Consider the following 18173-nt stretch of genomic DNA (forward strand, 5'->3'; position numbering starts at 1 on the left):
GCGTTGTAAGTAAAAGTCACGTCACGAGTAACCTCCAGTAACAGAAAGTAACGCCCGCAGGCAAATAAGTACAAGCCAAAGTCAAAGTGATAAGTTTAAAAATACAGTCATCCAAAAGAGTAAGTCAGTCCAAAATAGCCTCCACAAGACCTCCTACGTCCGACAAACTCCCTGTGATCCTCATGGAAGAGAACCACACAAAAAGGTAATAGTCGGGGACCTACCCTGCTCCAAAATGAGAAATGACAATCAGAGCTACGACACAACCCATACTCTAACCACCCGAAGGAGCGTGTCTCTCAACACTCCTCCTCCTCCCCCTCACTGGCATAATCATTGTCAGAGTCAGAATCTAGGATGTAAGTATCATATTCTCAAAAATAAAACATCAATATACAAATATTGACAACTCAACCAGTTATCAAGTAATATAACGATGTTCAACAACATCAAGTCAGAAATGTATGATGAGATGCAATGACATGCTGCAAGAAATGCTCCGGAATAGATGGGAACCAACGAGTTAGTTCTAACACTGACCTAGTGTTTAACCATTTCCGCTCGGGTGTCTCTTACACCAAACAAAATGTAGTCAGATCAGCCGTAACCCGCAGGTCTGCCATTTCTGTCTGCTACTAAGAAACACACTCGGTGTTCTTATGTGAAAACTCGATCTTATGATCATTTTGGGATTCACCGAGGTCCGACATCCCATCGCATTTAACCTCAATATGTATGCATGATACAATATGGTTAGCCAAAAAACGTATCGACCTCACCCGTCAACGTGTTCTAGCTAATATATTGTCTCTAAAAATACCCTAAGGTAAATTTCAATTCTGCGACAAAATGCAATTAAATAAAAAGAGTGCAAACACCCTTGATGGCTTCTCGAGTGACCTGACTCATCCATCGGATGGACAAAAACTGCTCAGCGAGAAAAAGAGTACCAATGTACTTGGAAACTTATAGTTTCCCGGCTTATCCTTTAGATAGCGAAACAACAAAACTGCTCATCGTGCAAAGTGCCAAAGCACACAAGGTTTCCCCAAAACTTGGATTCGGCGACACTTCTCTTTTTCCAAAACTTATTTCCAAGCCCTAAGCTTCCTTTAGAGAGTGTTATTATTATATTAAAGTGTTTGGATGTTGTTTAGTGTATTATGAATTTTCTTTGTAAAATAATTCCATTTATTTTTATCTCTAAATCTATAAGTTTAAAAGATCCCATTATCCCAAATTACTCCCTGAGAAGGTCTTGATTCATTAAAAAAATGAGGGCGGAACCTCGGTTCGTCCCATCAAACATTCTCTCAAAATCTCATCACTAGTATGACATAACTTCCCATTTCCCCACACTCTGACGTTCAACAGATATGTGTATAATTGCACAATATAATTGGTACAATCCACAAAACATGGCACATATATCAATACATCCTATGATTAACCACTTAGCAAGTAGCATGTCAGTCAATCAATAGCAATAATCAAGAAATAAGACAAATGTCGGTTGATGCCCCAGAAAATGGAGACACGCGTCTCTATTGATTAACAACGACCGGAGCCTCAGAAAATTTTTTCCAGATCAACTTAATTAATCATAAGCATAAACAATAAGTAAGTCAAGGTTATCGACGCCTAAGTCATTATCTAGCAAAGTAAGTTGTCCTCACCTTCGGGTCGTCCAGTGTGACTTGGCACGGTTCCTCCACTCACTTCACCTAAAGCTCCAAAGATTTACTCAGTCGAACCTTTGAGCAAACATAACAGAATTCAACCAAAACAAGTCAGTACTAACCAAACAATATTCACTAACGTTAGAAGAAGCATTATAAGCTCCAGAGTACGATAACCTAACACGAGAAGACGAGTTTTCGCGAAAAGAGAAATTTCCCTCCTCCTTGGAGGTTCTCTCGGCCGTGACACTCAAAATAGTGTTCAGATACTTTTTCTTCGATCAAACTTGATTCCTAGGTTATCATGGGTCGTATCTAGGGTAAATTAAAGCTCGGAAAAAATATCGGGTCGAAAACCAAATTAGGGACAATTTGGTCAAGGTTTTTAGCTCAGAAGTTGAAATTTTGAAAAATAAAATTGATGAGGTTGTTAACAACGATGTTCATAACAAGTAATCCTACTGACGCTAAGCTCAGTCGAGAGTTTTTGATTCCAAAAGCAAAGCCTCAGAATAAAAATGGGTATTTGGACAGTTTTGCATTCCTACGACGATCCGCGAGAATCGGCAGAGTAATTATGATGTATGAATGGTAGGGATGAAGTTTTGAAAGAAGAATCGAGTTATTTGGACAGTTTTACAAAAAGCTCAAAACTTTGAGCACAGAAAGAGATGTAGAAAAACAACATAATTGACGATCAGAGGTAAGAAGTAGTATCCATACCTCGATGCCTACGCGTAGCAACTGATAGCATGACGATCGGTCAAGAATCGGCGAAAATCTCTTCTCCCCTCTTTCCTCCTCAAGCTCGCGCGTTCAAGGTGATGGTGATGAAGATATTTTTGATTTTCATGCTATTTATAGGAAAGGGAAAACGCGGGAAAATGAATATTTCGCGATTCCGATTTTTTCCTGTACATTCTTCTGTGAACTTCGTTAGAAGCTCCGAGTAGAAAAAGTCTTCATCTAGGGTTCATTTTAAGGTTCTTGGAACGTTAGAATTTAGTTTCGGCAAACTTCCGAGAAATGAAACCTATCGTGCGTACAGTCCAGGGTTTCGTGTCGAAACACTAGTCATGGAAAGGATTAAGAGAAATTCTTATATTTCTCTGAAGATTTTGAATTTCACTTATACAGTGCTTTAAGAGCAGATTAGCCTCTTACTAACGCTCTCGCCCTAAGGCGGAAGTGAATAAGTCTTGTGCTATAACTTATAACGACTATAGTACTATTCTTAGTCATTTCCTGAACTTTTCCTTCATTAAGTCATCCAATTCAGTGAACACTTGTTCAGGTTTACTTCACGATACATTAAAACCTAATCGTGAATATGAATTTAATTATTTAATTCTATAACTAAAAACTAGGGTCTCACAATTTGCACTCTCTCGCCTGCACCTTGCTTCGTTTGCACTCTATACCATACCTTTGCTGCCACAATCGATACCTCTCTTGTGAGACATTTGATACCTTCCTACATCCACGTTGTTTTCTTCTTAGAACCTGATGGACCAAAGTCGCTCATGAATGAGTCAAATTACACAATTGCGAAAGATTGGAATCCAAAAGATTATGAATAATGTTTAGTACCCATCCATTTCCACCTCCACCTCTTCAAAATGTGAAGAGAAGTGAGAGAAATAAGTGATATGATATGTAATGTGACAGGAAATGCAGAGAGAGATAGAAAAAAAAAAGTGGAAAAGAGATGGAAGAGAAAATGAGGTGTGAATATATCATTACTCGAAGATTATTTAAGATGAAATTGTAGATAAATATAAATATATTTATAGTATTATGCATGTATTTATTCTTTAAAAATAAATTATGCATGTATTTATGCTGAGTAAGCGAGGTACGGGTATCTACTATGCATCATCTATATGGTAATGGTAGTCGTTACGAGTTACGACAGTATCTACTTTGCATCCAGTGTCACACTTGGAGGAGGTTCGGCACGGTTTTCCGCACAGATCAACGTCCAGAGATCATCACACTAAACAACTGGACGGTTGCGATTCTCGCGTGTGTTCACTCTCCAGAAACTCGCGTGAGTAGTTAACTCTCTTTCTCTCTCCATGAAAAAAATGGACGCAAACATAGAAAGAGAACAAAACAAAGTAGTAAAAGTTGAGAAACAAAGAAAGAAAGCAGAGAGAGAAAGAAACGGAGAGAGAAACGAAGAAGAGTGCTTGTGCAGGTTCTCACACATCACATGGCCTCCGTGCCCTTGGGGCACCACCACTACCAGGCGCCACCACCGGCCGCGCCTCCGCAACCGTCACAACCGCTGCAGTTTCAGGCTCAAGCTGAAGTGCCTCGCCGGAGCTCCGATATGGAGACTGATAAGGTACTTCTGCTCTGTTTTCTCAACCGAGTAGTTTCCTGTGCTCAGATCGTCTCGGATCCGCTTCACGAGGTTTGGTCTCGCCGGAGTTTCGTTCGATCTACTGGTTTTGTACTCGCCGGAGAAAATCTCCGGCCACGGTTTCCTTGAAGAGCGTTGGTTGTTTCTTCTCAAGGAATTTACAAAAATTGAAATATTAGTTTGGTTTTTTCAAGTGTTAATGCTGAAAATAATTAGAAACTTGCAACTTCTTAGTTTGTTAGGAAGTGAAAATGTGTGGAATGAATCTCGAGCTTCAATTTAGGTTTTTCTTCGTATTCCCTTCAATGTAGGGAGAGAGATTCTGATTAGCTGCACTTTGCTAACCTGAGCTTCAAGTCTTATAGTGTGTAGCTGAATTTCGAAGCTCTCACTTTTTGTAATTTTGACATTAACAACAACCAATAAGCTTAGTGTGTGTGACAATTATCTTCTAGACTTTTTTATCTGTTCAGAAATTCAGATCTTGAGTTCCTAGTTATTATGACATCTCCTTGTGCTTTTTCGTTGTTGTTTGGGTTTATTTGAAGGGATTCATTTCATAAAATGTCAAAGTTCCTGCTTTTTTTCTTTTCCTTTTGTGGGTATCTTTTCTCATTCCTTCCGTTGTGTTGGATGGTTGTTCTAAAGTTCAAACGGTTTGTTTGCGTCAGAGAATTAGTGTTCTTAGATTCTTCTCTCTTTGTGGTGTCTTAATTTATATTGAAGTATATCTCTGGTGGTGTATGATGCTTTCTTGTGAACTGTGCTAACCTGATTTAACTTTACCTATTTGTACGCTTTGAGCTCTTTACACTTTTCCTTTTTTTCAACTTCAAATTCTGATCTTTAGCTTATTTCTTCTGGTAACCCTCTGGTCCTTATGTTCTATACCACCCTTTCTTTCTTAAATTTGCGACTTCTCAAATTAACTTCGCTGCTGCGTATAAATGACTCTGCCGTAACATGCATGTGATGCTCGATAGATAGGCGCATGGTGTTGCCATATTAAGTGGATGTTTCTAAACCAAATTATTGATGGCCGTTGCTATAAAGCTAAATTTAACAGCTCTTTAAATAAACAAGTTATCATTGATATTGTATCAATTAAAGTTTGACATTCAAGTTCTACATTAGGAGAATTGCATGGTCTCATTAAATATCTATTTCTTGCTATAAGTTGCAGGCAATGTCAACTACTGTCATTGAAGGGAATGATGCAGTCACTGGCCACATTATCTCCACCACAATTGGAGGCAAAAATGGTGAACCTAAACAGGTGAGAGCATTTGCTTACCCCCCTTTCCTTCTTGAATTTCAGTGTTTAGTAAAACTTAATTCCATACCCTCTTAAGTTTATTACTTTATATTATGATTATTGTTTGTTTAATGTGTCACTTCCTTATGGCAATAGAGTGGAACTAGATTTCGGGCTTAGGGAATGGAATATAGATTAACTATGATTTTCCTAATTCTTTTATTCTTCACAACTTCACTTTTATGATTTATTCTCTGATACCACTTGCAGACCATTAGTTATATGGCAGAGCGTGTTGTTGGCACTGGATCTTTTGGAGTTGTTTTCCAGGTATGGATGAATAATCTCTAAAGGTAACAACTATTCACAAAAGCTTTCTATGCTATCAAGCATTTCATTATTTTCCACCGCTGGGTGGGATTCCTTTTTGACCTGAAATGTAGGCAAAGTGCTTGGAGACTGGAGAGGCAGTAGCAATAAAAAAGGTCTTGCAAGATAGGCGGTACAAAAATCGTGAGCTCCAATTAATGCGCTTGATGGATCACCCAAATGTAATTTCCTTGAAGCATTGTTTCTTCTCCACAACAAGCAGAGATGAACTTTTTTTGAACTTGGTAATGGATTATGTCCCTGAGACATTGTACCGAGTTCTAAAGCACTACAATTCTATGAATCAGAGAATGCCTCTCATCTATGTGAAATTATATACATATCAAGTACGTATTCTTCCCTGTTTGATTTTTAGTTGATTTGCTGTTCTGAGTTCTGTAGTTTTGAAACCTTACACAATTAAGTTGGCATATGATTTTTAGATCTTTCGGGGATTAGCATATATCCATACCGTGCCAGGAGTTTCCCATAGGGATGTGAAACCTCAGAATCTTTTGGTATGTTATTCTTTCACTGTTTCTTCTCAACAAGTTGTATTCATTTGTTCTAAATCTTTTGCATATATAACTACAGGTTCATCCTCTTACTCATCAAGTTAAGCTTTGTGATTTCGGGAGTGCCAAAGTTCTGGTATGTTAAGCTGCATTGTTCTTGTACATATTGTTGCTTTATGCATGTATGCCCCCAAGATAGTGGTGGCTACTGAATCATATGCTCTCCAGTGAATATACCAATGCAAAAGATCTCATAAGATCTTTCCACAAGTGAAATTTTATTTGATCCGTAGATGTGTTCATTACATTTCCGTAAACAGCAGTTAAATGTGATGTTGCTAAGAATCTTGGCTCTGACCCATTGTTTTCTTATTACATGAACAATAAATGGAAGAAAAGTTATCATTGGAATTCCATGTAAATTTTTATTGCAACTATTAATCTTGTGAAGCTTCTCAAGGCCACAAAATGCTAAGATATAATTATTATACTATTTCTTTAAATAAATTTATATCAGGTCAAGGGTGAATCAAACATCGCATACATCTGTTCACGTTACTATCGGGCTCCAGAACTAATATTTGGTGCAACAGAATACACAACTTCTATCGATATCTGGTCAGCTGGTTGTGTCCTTGCCGAACTTCTTCTAGGCCAGGTTGTTATACATTTTGGCAAAACCTATGATCTAATGCTTCTCGTATGTCATGTTTTCAGCTTCTTTCAGAGATATGTTATATTGACTTCTCATACTTTAAATATCTTTTCAGCCATTATTTCCAGGAGAAAATCAGGTTGACCAACTTGTGGAAATTATTAAGGTAATGTCTTTTCTATATTGATATCTCCATCGATTGTGTGAATATATTTACAGAGGTCGTTAATAGGTGTCTTCTTGTAGGTTCTTGGTACTCCAACTCGAGAAGAAATTCGCTGCATGAACCCGAATTATACAGATTTTAGATTCCCTCAGATTAAAGCTCATCCTTGGCACAAGGTAACACCATTTCTCCTCTATCCTCCTTTTCATATGCAACAGCCAACAATTGCAATTCAATTTTAAAATTTGCATTTAAAAGAAAACGTGGTTTTAAAACTCAATACCTTGCTTTACAAGTTACAATTGTATTTTGAGGTGCAATCCTTTTTCTTTGTTCTGTAATGAATGAAGCCAACAGCTTTGGTTGATTTACCCTACCTCACTTGGTGGGTTAATCTATTGCAATGTTTTATGTTTCAGGTTTTCCACAAGCGAATGCCTCCTGAAGCAATTGACCTTGCATCAAGGCTTCTACAATATTCACCTAGTCTTCGCTGCACTGCGGTGAGTAGGGAAAACCTTGATACCTTCCTTCACTTCTCCCCTTTTTATGGAAGGAAACACACTGAGGAAGCACATCACAGCAACCTTTATAATATTTATCCTAAAATTTCCTTTTTCTTACCTTATTGCTGTGATATTATATTTGTGATCAAAAGAAAATTAGCTTCTGCTTTACATTAAATCTCTAATATATGAATAATTTTTTTTACACAACATTAGTAAAAAAAATTATGCTTAAACAGCTCTAGACCCATATGCTTAATTGTGTTATATTGTTATGATTTAACATAATTGGCATAATTTTCACTGATGGCTTTTATTGTTTCAGCTGGAAGCATTGACACATCCTTTCTTTGATGAGCTTCGTGAGCCAAATGCCCGACTGCCAAATGGCCGCCCATTGCCCCCACTTTTTGACTTTAAACAGGAAGTATGTATCTAAATTGGTGTGTTTAAAAGTTATATACACGCCTGTTGCTGTGTACTATTCAATATTCATCATTACTCTTGCTTTGTCTACTGCACTGTTCTGCATGATCTAAACACAAGGGAACCCAATGCAGCGTTTATTTTCATATATTTAAATTGCAAAAAGTACCTCACCTAAAAATTATCTTAATCTGTAACGAAACTTTGACTACAGTTAGCTGGAGCATCATCTGAGCTGGTAAATAGGCTCATCCCAGAGCACATTAGGCGGCAGGCTGGTATCGGCTTCCCTCATCCGGCCGGTACATAGATGTAAAGAGATGGAACATTAAGTCAACATATTTAGTGATCAACGTGAAGCAATGAACGGGCTGTTTATGGTCACTAGAACCGGGGGTGGTTCCGGTCTTATCTCCAGTTTTTCCTACCCCTGTGAAGATGTACGTATACATGTGCTGGCTGCTCGGCATGACAAGGAAATTGGTGGTTGTCTAATATTTCATTCTAGTTAAAGCATACTTATCCCTGCATCTGTACATGGTTTTGGTCAGATTTTAAAAAAGCTAGGAGTATAAATTGATAGGAATCATGTCTGTCTACATAGGTAGAGGACCCCCCCAAAATTGAGGGGCCCCAATAGTAGTTTGGCTTGCTCTTTACATGATCATATTATATGCAGTTGTTCTAATGGGCTTATGACAATATCTATTCAATACCAGTTATTTTTCCTCATTATTTAATCCTCTAGTGACCCCAACACTACCATTTTACAAAGTTTCTGATTGTCACTGCTTTAGGCTAGATCCATGAGTGTGGACGAAGTAATCAATCCAAAAGTTGATCACGGAATTTTAAAATAATGAATTATTTCTTTCGTTCTGATGATGATGATGATGATAGTGTGCACTGAGAGTGACGTGCTTGTGTAAGATTTGGATCTTTGTCAATTTGTCAGGATATATTGAGATGAGGGATGATTTGGATCTTACTTCTCTTTGGAGGGTAGTGGAAGATATCTCAAATTATTGATAAGAGAATCAACTACTGATGCATACATTAATAATTTGTTGGGCATTAGTTTTAGTACCATCCTTACATTCTCTCATCACTCAAACCTACCGCTCTTATATTTGTGAGAATCAGTTACACAACACAAACATAAGTGCGAAATCCAGTTTTAAGTGCAGAATAGGATACCGCAAACATTTGCGGAAAATGCAAAATGGGGGATGATATAAGAATGTAAAGGGATGGTGCGAAAATTAATACCTAATTTGTTCTGTATGCACATGTAGTATTAATTGTCGATGTTTTCATCAATGGTTTGTTTTTTTTTGAACTTTCATCAATGGTTAAAATGTCTTATATTACCCTCTTAAGTGAATTGCTCACTAAAAAAGGTCAATTATTGGTAGGAAAATCAACTACTGATATGAACATTATTGGACCCGAAAATGGGTGGGGCGGATTCAAGCAAAAAGTTGGAATGAATTATATATTGTGTAACTTTATAAATTATAATAAAAAGGTTAGGTCCTCAAAAGAATGAACTAACTGTGATAATTGTTTTTCCTACATCGGAAAATAACTAATTGTGATCATTTTCAGCCCAAACAAGCAAATATTATTTTTGGTATTTAAAAATTGGGCCTGGCTTTGTTTTTGGCATATTTATTATGCTACTTCAAAATTATGATGTGTTTCAAAATTATTTAATAACTGATCATATTCAGCCCAAATGTGTTTCAATTTTTTTGGCTTAATTGCAACTTTGGTCCCTGACATTTACCAATTCCACGATTTTAGTCTCCCACCTAATTTAATTACACAGATGGTCCCTGACTTTGCTGGTCGTCTGTAACATTAGTCCTGCCGTTTATTTGTTAACGAAGAAGGTTTACGTGGATGGTCACTAAGCTGATGTGGAAGTCGAATTGGAGAGAGAAAGAGACCAGCAACTGATTCAATCGTCTTCCTTGCCTCCAGGGACTCGTTCGTTCTTTATCTCTTCCTTTTTCGCTCAATCTCAAGCTTCGAAACATCTTCCTCACGGTGCTCTGTTTTTTAAGGAGGAAGAGGGTAGAAGATGATCGTTGCAGGTCTCACGTGCAACTCGCATGCTTCCCTCTCTCTTCAGTCCTTCTTTCTCTCTCCAATTGGACATCCACGTAAGCCTCATCCGTTAACAAATAAACGGCAGGACCAACGTTGCAGACGACCAGCAAAGTCAGGGACCATCCGTGTAATTAAATTAGGTGGGGGACTAAAATCGTGGAATTGGTAAACGTCAGGGACCAAAATTGCAATTAAGCTTTTTTTTTGAAACATAATCCATTAATAAAATCAAGTGGCCAAATTGGCAATTACATCACGAGTAACAAACACCTCAAACTCCGGGGGGACCTCTTCTATCCAAACATAGTTGGGAAACTTAGAAGAGTCATTGGCTAAGCGATCAGCCACAGAGTTCCCGGATCGACGAACAAAAGAAAAACGAAAACTAGTAAAAGATGAAACCAAGCTTCTACAGTCACTAAGAACAGAAAGAAAATAAGAAGACCCTTGTCTCCCTTTATTTCAAGCTTCAAACAGCTTTAAGCAATCGGTTTCGAACCAAACATCAAAGAAATGCAGGTCCAAAGCCATAGTTATCGCCCACCTGAAAGCCAACACTTCAACTAACAATGTCGTGGTAGTATCCACCAGATGTGCACAAGCTGCAGCCATAACCAACCCCTCATGATTCCTTGCCACTAAGCCAAGGCCTGCTACGTTCTCCACAAAGGGTGCATCAAAATTAATTTTGATCACATATGCATGAGGAAGGTTCCAACGACTTGCATGCTCCAACACTCTAGACGGTACGGGTCTCGGCAAAAGAGCTGTCAACGAACCCAACCGTTCCAGCACCACCGTTGGGTAATTGTTGGCTGAAATTTTATTGAAATGTTAGGTTAGGCAAATTGTCTTTAGAAAAATACATATAAAGCCAGTTGGGGAAACTGTGATCATTGATGACCTTATTGTTTTAATTGTGAAATGCCAATTATAACTATAAACAAGTGTTTTTTTTTTTTTGAAATTCAACGCAAATATTATTTAGTGCCAACCGGCATAGAATCAAAAACATCCAAAGTAATCAACTCAAGAGCAGCCTCAGGAACCTCTTCCACCCAAACTGACTCAGATCACGAACCGATAGGTAACCAAGAATCGCTCTCCATGCAGTTTCTTTGCATCGATGAAGAGCATGAGTGGCCCAAAAAACTTGCCATAGTCGTGGCTGCAAAGCTGGTCCCATGGAGGAAGAAGTTGTTTCTTGTGCTAATAAGCCTCTATGTCCGAATAGCGTGTCTTTGAAGTATATAACCATTCTATGTTAGGGGCCAAGACAGGACATCATCCCCACGAGCCAAACCCAAAGGCATAGCCAAGATGGATACTGCTATAGTAGGACAGAGAATTTCTTTCACCAATTCTTTATTCCACGCATGGTTCTCTTGGTCTATAAGATCAGACACCCTCACAATACCAAGGGCTGCCACCACATCATGACTATAAGTGAGTGGTACCCCGTTTGGTAGCCATTTATCCACCCAAGCTCAAACCTTCGTATCATCACCAATTCACCAAGTACCTTCCCTCTCAAACATCCAGCTAGTTTTTAGAATACTAGACCATGCATAGCTCGGCCTATATCCTTTCCTTGCTCCCCAAATTTCTCCCCTTGGAAAATAAACTCCTTTGAACACACGAGCCAACAAAATTTCTGGGTGAGTATAAATTCGCCACCAATTTTTTGCCACCAAGGATAGATTTAAAGATTTAAAATCCCGAAAGCTCAAACCTCCTTCCCTTTTGTGCCTGCAAAGATTTTTCCAGCTAGTCCAATGCATACCCCTACGTGATGCATCACCACTCCAAAAGAACCTAGAAACCATGCTGTCTATATCTGCACAAATACCATCCGGTAAAAGAAAACACGACATAACATAAGAGGGGATAGCTTGCGCTACAGATTTAATAAAAGTTTCCCTCCCTGCTCTTGCTAAAAAAATTTCCTTCCACCCCTTAAGTTTTTTCCACACCCTTTCTCTTACAAATTTAAAAATTTGAGTTTTTGACTTACCAATAACAGATGGCAACCACCCCAGATATTTGTCATAGCTTTCAACCGCCTTTACTCCCAAAAGCTGTTTAAGCTCATCAAATCTAATATTTGCCACATTTCGGCTAACAGAAAGCATAGGCTTATCAAGGTTGATAACTTGTCCGGAAGCCCTCTCATAAGTATCAATAATAGCTCTTATACACTCAGCCTCTTCCACATTTTCCCGAGCAAACAGAATACTATCATCTGCAAAAAGTGAATGAGAAATAGTAGGAGCAGCCCGAGAAATTTTAATTCCACTCAACTGTTTAGCTGCAACAGATGTTTCAATCAAAGCTAAGAAAACCTCAGCACACAAGATAAACAAATATGGTGACAAAGAATCTCCTTGTCGGAGTCCCCTACCAGGACCAAAAATGGCCAAAAGATTTCCATTCAACATAATAGAGAAAGAAAAACTATAAACAAGAGTGGTCCTGACTTTAATTGCTTTAGCTAAATTTGGTTCACTCTTTCTACTAGATCTAATAACTAATAGTTGGGGAAATTGACTCACCTCCTGTAAGACCCTAGTTTTTAAGATAGGTTAAATAATTATTTTCTAATTCACGCTTAATATTCCGATATAACTGATAAAGAACATGAACAAGTGTTTACCGATTTGGACGACTATATGAAGAAGAAAGCTCAGGAATTGACTAAGGATGATGTCATAGACAGTTTAAGTCATAGTTCGAGCCATTTCAACACCCGACTTATGTCGAGAGTGTCCGAAAAAGGCTATTTCTGCTCTTAAAGCACTGTTTACGCGAAATTCAAAATCTTTAGAAAAATAAGAATCTCTCTTTATTTTTCCCATGTCTAGTGTTTCTCTACGGAACTCTGGACTGTTCACACGATAGGTTTGGCTTCCCGGAAGTCCGTCGAAGCTAGGCTTTAACTTCTTGGGAACTTTAATTAAGACCCTTAATGAAACGTTTTTCTATTCGAAGCTTCTAACGAAGTTTCCATCCGCGTAGTCACAATTCTTTCAGCGATTGTGACATTTCTTCATCCGACGTCAACTGCAAAAAAGTAGATTTCCGACATATTTTGGCCAATACTGCGTTTATATCGTTTTCTTCAATTCTGAGAACCTCATTTGGAATTCTGGCATTCTGTCGCCAGATATTCACTTCTTATCGTTAGACGGAGGTACCGGAACGATCGGTTTCGAAAAACCTCGAATTTTACTTTTCGGTCATCCGCTATATAAAGGCGGGAAATGAGATCCCACCAACAAGAGAGAGAGAGCCGTAGGTAGAGAGAGAGAGAGAGAGAGAGAGAGAGGGTGAGTTCTTCGCGAGTTCTTGTCCGATCGTGCCGATTTCAGTTTTTGTGGATCGGCAATCTTGCTACTCCATACCTTTGTTTCTATTTTCTATAGCTTTAAACCATGTCTTTCTGTGCTCAAAGTTTGGAGCAATTTCCAAAACTATCTTTTTACTTCGATTTTTCTTTAGATCTACCTTCTACTACTACCCAACAACATATATTCTTCGCCAGATACTGCGTTTATATCGTTTTCTTCAATTCTGAGAACCTCATTTGGAGTTCTGGCATTCTGTCGCCAGATATTCACTTCTTATCGTTAGACGGAGGTACTAGAACGATCGGTTTCGAAAAACCTCGAAGTTTACTTTTCGGTCATCCGCTATATAATGGCGGGAAATGAGAAAATATCTCATTTCCCACCAACAAGAGAGAGAGAGAGAGAGAGAGAGAGAGGGTGAGTTCTTCGCGAGTTCTTGTCCGATCGTCCCGATTTCAGTTTCTGTGGATCGACAGTGAGGTAATCTTGCTACTCCATACCTTTGTTTCTACTTTCTGTAGCTTTAAACAATGTCTTTCTGTGCTCAAAGTTTGGAGTAATTTCCAAAACTATATTTTTACTTCGATTTTTCTTTAGATCTACCTTCTACTACTACCCAACAACATATATGCTTCGCTGATGCTCGCCAATTTCGATCAAGTCGCCGTAGATCTGAAAATTCACGACTTAACCTTGTGCCTTTAGGATTAGTTGTTATAAATGCTACGATCTACAAACCTGTCAAATTTGTTTTCAAAAATTTTAACTTTGAGTTTGAGCTTAAAGTTTGGACCCAAAAGCACCTAGTAGCTCTGCAATTTCTAAAATTTTTCCGAGCATTGATTTACCCTAGGGGCCGAGAGCTCCTAGGGGGTTTGGGGGAGTTTTTATTTTTTGTAAAAACTTGTCTTTTGTCCTAGATTCTCATACTCTGAAACTTCTAAAGTTTCTTCGAACGTTAGTTAGAATTGTGTGAACTGTTGTGATTCTGACTGAGTAAATTGGTTTTTACTCAAAGGTTTGAGTTTGGATTTGGGAGCATTTGGAGCTGCTGAGGATTCGCTTGAGGAACTCGAGTATCGTGAAGCTGGAAGAGACACCGGTGAGGGCAACTTACTCTACTAGATAATGATTTAGGCGTCGATAACTTCGACTTGTTTACTTGGCTATTGATATTGATTGATTGATCTGATTGGGAAATGTTTTATGAGGCTTTAGCCGACATATATGTTTATAAGCTTTAATTGTTCTATGATTGATGTTGACTGAATCACATGCTTATGTGCTAAGTGGCTAATAGTAGAACATGATGATATATATGCATATGTGTTATAGGATTGTACTGGTTGTTTGTGCAATTATTTATTCGTATATTGTGATATCGTCAGAGTGTGGATAAAGAGGGTTTATGTCATGCTAGTGACTGAAACCATTAAGAGAATGATCATTAGGTCGGACCAAGGTCTGAACCTTTACTATTTTAGGAGATCGAGACCTTCTCGGGGAATTACACGGGTTTAAGGGAAAACCTTATAACTTATAAAATTTTAAACCGTTTTACAAATGAAAATCATAATACGCTAAACAACATTCAAACACTTTAAAGTATCGATAAACTAAGTGAAGAAGACTTAGAGCTTGAGTACGAATTTGGGAATATGAGAAGTTTCGATGATCCTAGTTTAGAGAAAAACCCTAAGTGCTTATGCACCTTTTGCCAATCAGCAGTTAACATTTAGGCTACCTAATGGATAAGTCTGGGAAACCAATAAGTTTCTAAGTACGATGTGCACCTTTTTCTATAAGAGTAGTTCGACCATCCGAGTGATGTATCAGATGATTCGAGTAATCATCAAGAGTGTTTGCCCTCTATCGTTGTAGGAATTCGAGGTCGATAGTTCAACAATTACCGTATGGAATTTTAGAGACAATATTCTTAGCTAGACTCTTACGTGTGAGGACGATTCGGTGTTTGGCTAACCATATTGCATCATCCATTCATGTCTAAGGATATGCGATGGGATGTCGGTCCTCGGTGGAGCCAGTGGGATCGAAAGATCAGGTTTCCACGTAGATCACCGAGTGTGACTACATATTTAGGTTGTAAATGACACCGAGTCTGATGGTTAACACAAAGGCCGGTGAAAAGACCGACTCGAAATACATGCCCAACCTGTCCGAAGCATTATTTGAGCATAACATTGCATTTCATACCATTCATTTGATATTTTGATGTTGATAAACATCGTCATGAGTTTGGTGATTTGATGTTGGTAAACATCGTCATGTTTTTGCTGAATTGATGATTTATGCGTGATGATTTAGTAGTTGAGAATGTATTGATATATATGCCATGATAATATTTATCGAACCTATATATATCTACCCTCATGCTCTACTTGTTCTCTTTATTATCTACCCTATTCTGTGAGTTGACCCTCGCGCCTTGCCTTGTGTGTATTGGTTCTGTTTGGGCGGTTGACAAACTGCGAGATGTCGTTGGGGGAGTGGTTTACGCTGGTTCGCCCGTCCGAGGGAATCAGGTACGAGCTGATTGATCGAGTTGACCCTGCCGCTTGGACGTTGGACCCCGCCAACCACCGAGGCAACGTGACTACTGGAGTTCTGCGGAAGTACACCGTTTCCTTTGACCTACCGCCGATGGTTCACTTTGGACCAGGTACTGGACTGCGACCACCTACGCCGTCGTCGTCATTATCATCGTCGTCATCTGATGAGGAGGATCCTTCCGAGATCGATGTTGTTGTTGTGACACCGTCTGGACGGACACCGCCTACTAATGTGGACCTTACTGACGTTGTGTCATCTTCGAGGCTTGTTGAGCCGAAGGAGGAGCCTGTCGCCACGATTCTGACTCGTCTTGGGGCATCTGTTTCCTCTCGTGGTTACCGTGTCGATCCTTTGGTTCGCGTGATTGAGGAGGAGATCGCTACGGACGTAGTTGATCCGGAGACTGGTTTGACTAGGGTGGCACGGAAGACAGTTAGGAGGGAGGTTCTGGACGTGGATGTCGAGTTGCTTACTGTGGACTCAGACGCGGAGGACGACTACACGAGCGAGGAGGAGGAAGAGGGTTGGGAGACCCGCTTCTTTGCATGACTTGGGTTAGGGTGTATATTCAGCAGTAGCTCTGGTTAGTCGTTGTACATTTGGGACAGGGTAGGTTCCCGACCTTTTGCTTTTTGTGTGATTCTCTGTATGGGGATCACAGAGAGTAGTCGGACGATAGGAGGTCTGAGGAGGCTGTTTTGGGCTGAGTCTCTCACATTTTCAGGATTGTAATTATTACACTACCTTGATCACTGTTGCGTACACTTGCCTTCTGGCATACTTTCTATCACAGTCAGTTTCTGGTGACGTTGCGGTACAGCATGGGCTGTATCCATTTATATATATATTAGTTTATCGGGGCATGTTTGGAGTTTCTTTAAGTCCACGTTGGACAAGTCTTTCATATTTATGTCTATTCCTTTTAAAAAAAAATACCTCCATTTTTCGTTGTTTTATTTTAATTAATTTTTAAAGTGACGCTCCGAAAGTCGGGACGTTACATTGTGGTATTAGAGCTTGTCGAGTCTTTCGGGAGTCTTTGAGGAATATGTCCTCCGTGCTAAGTTGTGTGACTCTGCAAAGAGTAAAACCTTGATTGTCTGCCAAGCGATTTTTCGCTTTAATTGTTTGAAGTTGCTACCTAATGATATTGTATAGCTATGCATAATAATATCTTATGATGGGTACTGACTGTTTGCTTGACAACTACAGAATATGGTGAACGTGAATCAACTCGCTGAGATGATGGCCACTATGGCCCAGGCAGTGACTTCGCAGGCTAACGAAAACGCTCAGAGACGTGTCGCAGAGGAGGCACGCGACCAGTATCAACGTCAAAGAGAGGTGACATTGGACCAGAACAAGGGACTGAATGACTTCAGGAGACAAGATCCGCCCAAGTTCACGGGTGGGACTGATCCTGCAAAGCGGATCTCTGGATCCAGAAGATAGAGAAGATCTTCGGAGTGCTGCAGACCGCAGGAGAAGCCAAGGTGGGCATGGCTACATACCTGCTGCTGGGAGATGCTGAATTCTACTGGAGAGGCGCCAGAGGGATCATGGAAGCGAACCATGAGCAAGTCAACTGGATCACTTTCCGTACTGCATTTCTGGAGAAGTACTTTCCAACTAGCGCTCAGGATGAGAGGGAGGCACAATTTCTGACTCTTCGTCAGGGAGGCATGTCCATACCGGAGTATGCTTTTAAACTGGAGTCTCTGGCTAAGCATTTCCAATTCTTCAACGATCATGTCGACGAACATTACATGTGAAAGCGCTTTGTGAATGGACTGAGGCTTGATATTGAGGATTCAGTGAGGCCATTGGGGATCGTGCGATTCCAGTCATTGGTGGAGAAGGCCACAGAAGTGGAGCTGATGAAGAACAAGAGGTTTAACCGAGCTGGAACTGGGGGACCAATGAGGTCGGGTTCCCAGAGCTATCAAGGTAAAAGGAAATTTCAGAGCAAGAAGCCGTATCAACGTCCTGCGGGGAGAGGGTTTACCCAAGGATTTCAGAAGTCTGTAAACACAACTGCTGGAGGTGCGGGAAACCAGACCGCGACCAAGGATGTGACTTGCTTCAAGTGTGGAATGTGAGGGCACTTTGCTAATGCTTGCCCAGATTCAAGGCCCAGGTGCTACAATTGCAACCTACCGGGACACAACACCAGTCAGTGTAGGGCACCCAAGGCTGAGCCT

At 39.7% G+C, this 18173-nt stretch overlaps 1 protein-coding gene across 2 annotated transcripts; it reads left to right on the plus strand.

Moving 5' to 3' along the window:
• Positions 1-3798: 3798 nt before the first annotated feature.
• LOC130742813 (shaggy-related protein kinase eta-like) lies at positions 3799-8674 on the plus strand. 2 transcript variants are annotated; one of them, XM_057594913.1, is made up of 12 exons: positions 3799-4029; positions 5225-5323; positions 5573-5632; positions 5746-6018; positions 6115-6189; positions 6266-6322; positions 6704-6844; positions 6957-7007; positions 7088-7183; positions 7427-7510; positions 7839-7940; positions 8154-8674. In XM_057594913.1, exons 1-12 carry the CDS (start codon positions 3895-3897, stop codon positions 8247-8249), a joined length of 1269 nt encoding a protein of 422 aa, XP_057450896.1. In that variant the 5' UTR covers positions 3799-3894; the 3' UTR covers positions 8250-8674. The 2 variants fall into 2 exon arrangements, with proteins under 2 accessions (XP_057450896.1, XP_057450897.1); XM_057594914.1 differs by having other exon boundaries at positions 5231-5323.
• The last annotated feature ends 9499 nt before the right edge of the window (positions 8675-18173 follow it).

Source organism: Lotus japonicus, chromosome 3 (genome assembly GCF_012489685.1).
Source record: "Lotus japonicus ecotype B-129 chromosome 3, LjGifu_v1.2".
NCBI classification, from domain to species: domain Eukaryota; kingdom Viridiplantae; phylum Streptophyta; class Magnoliopsida; order Fabales; family Fabaceae; genus Lotus; species Lotus japonicus.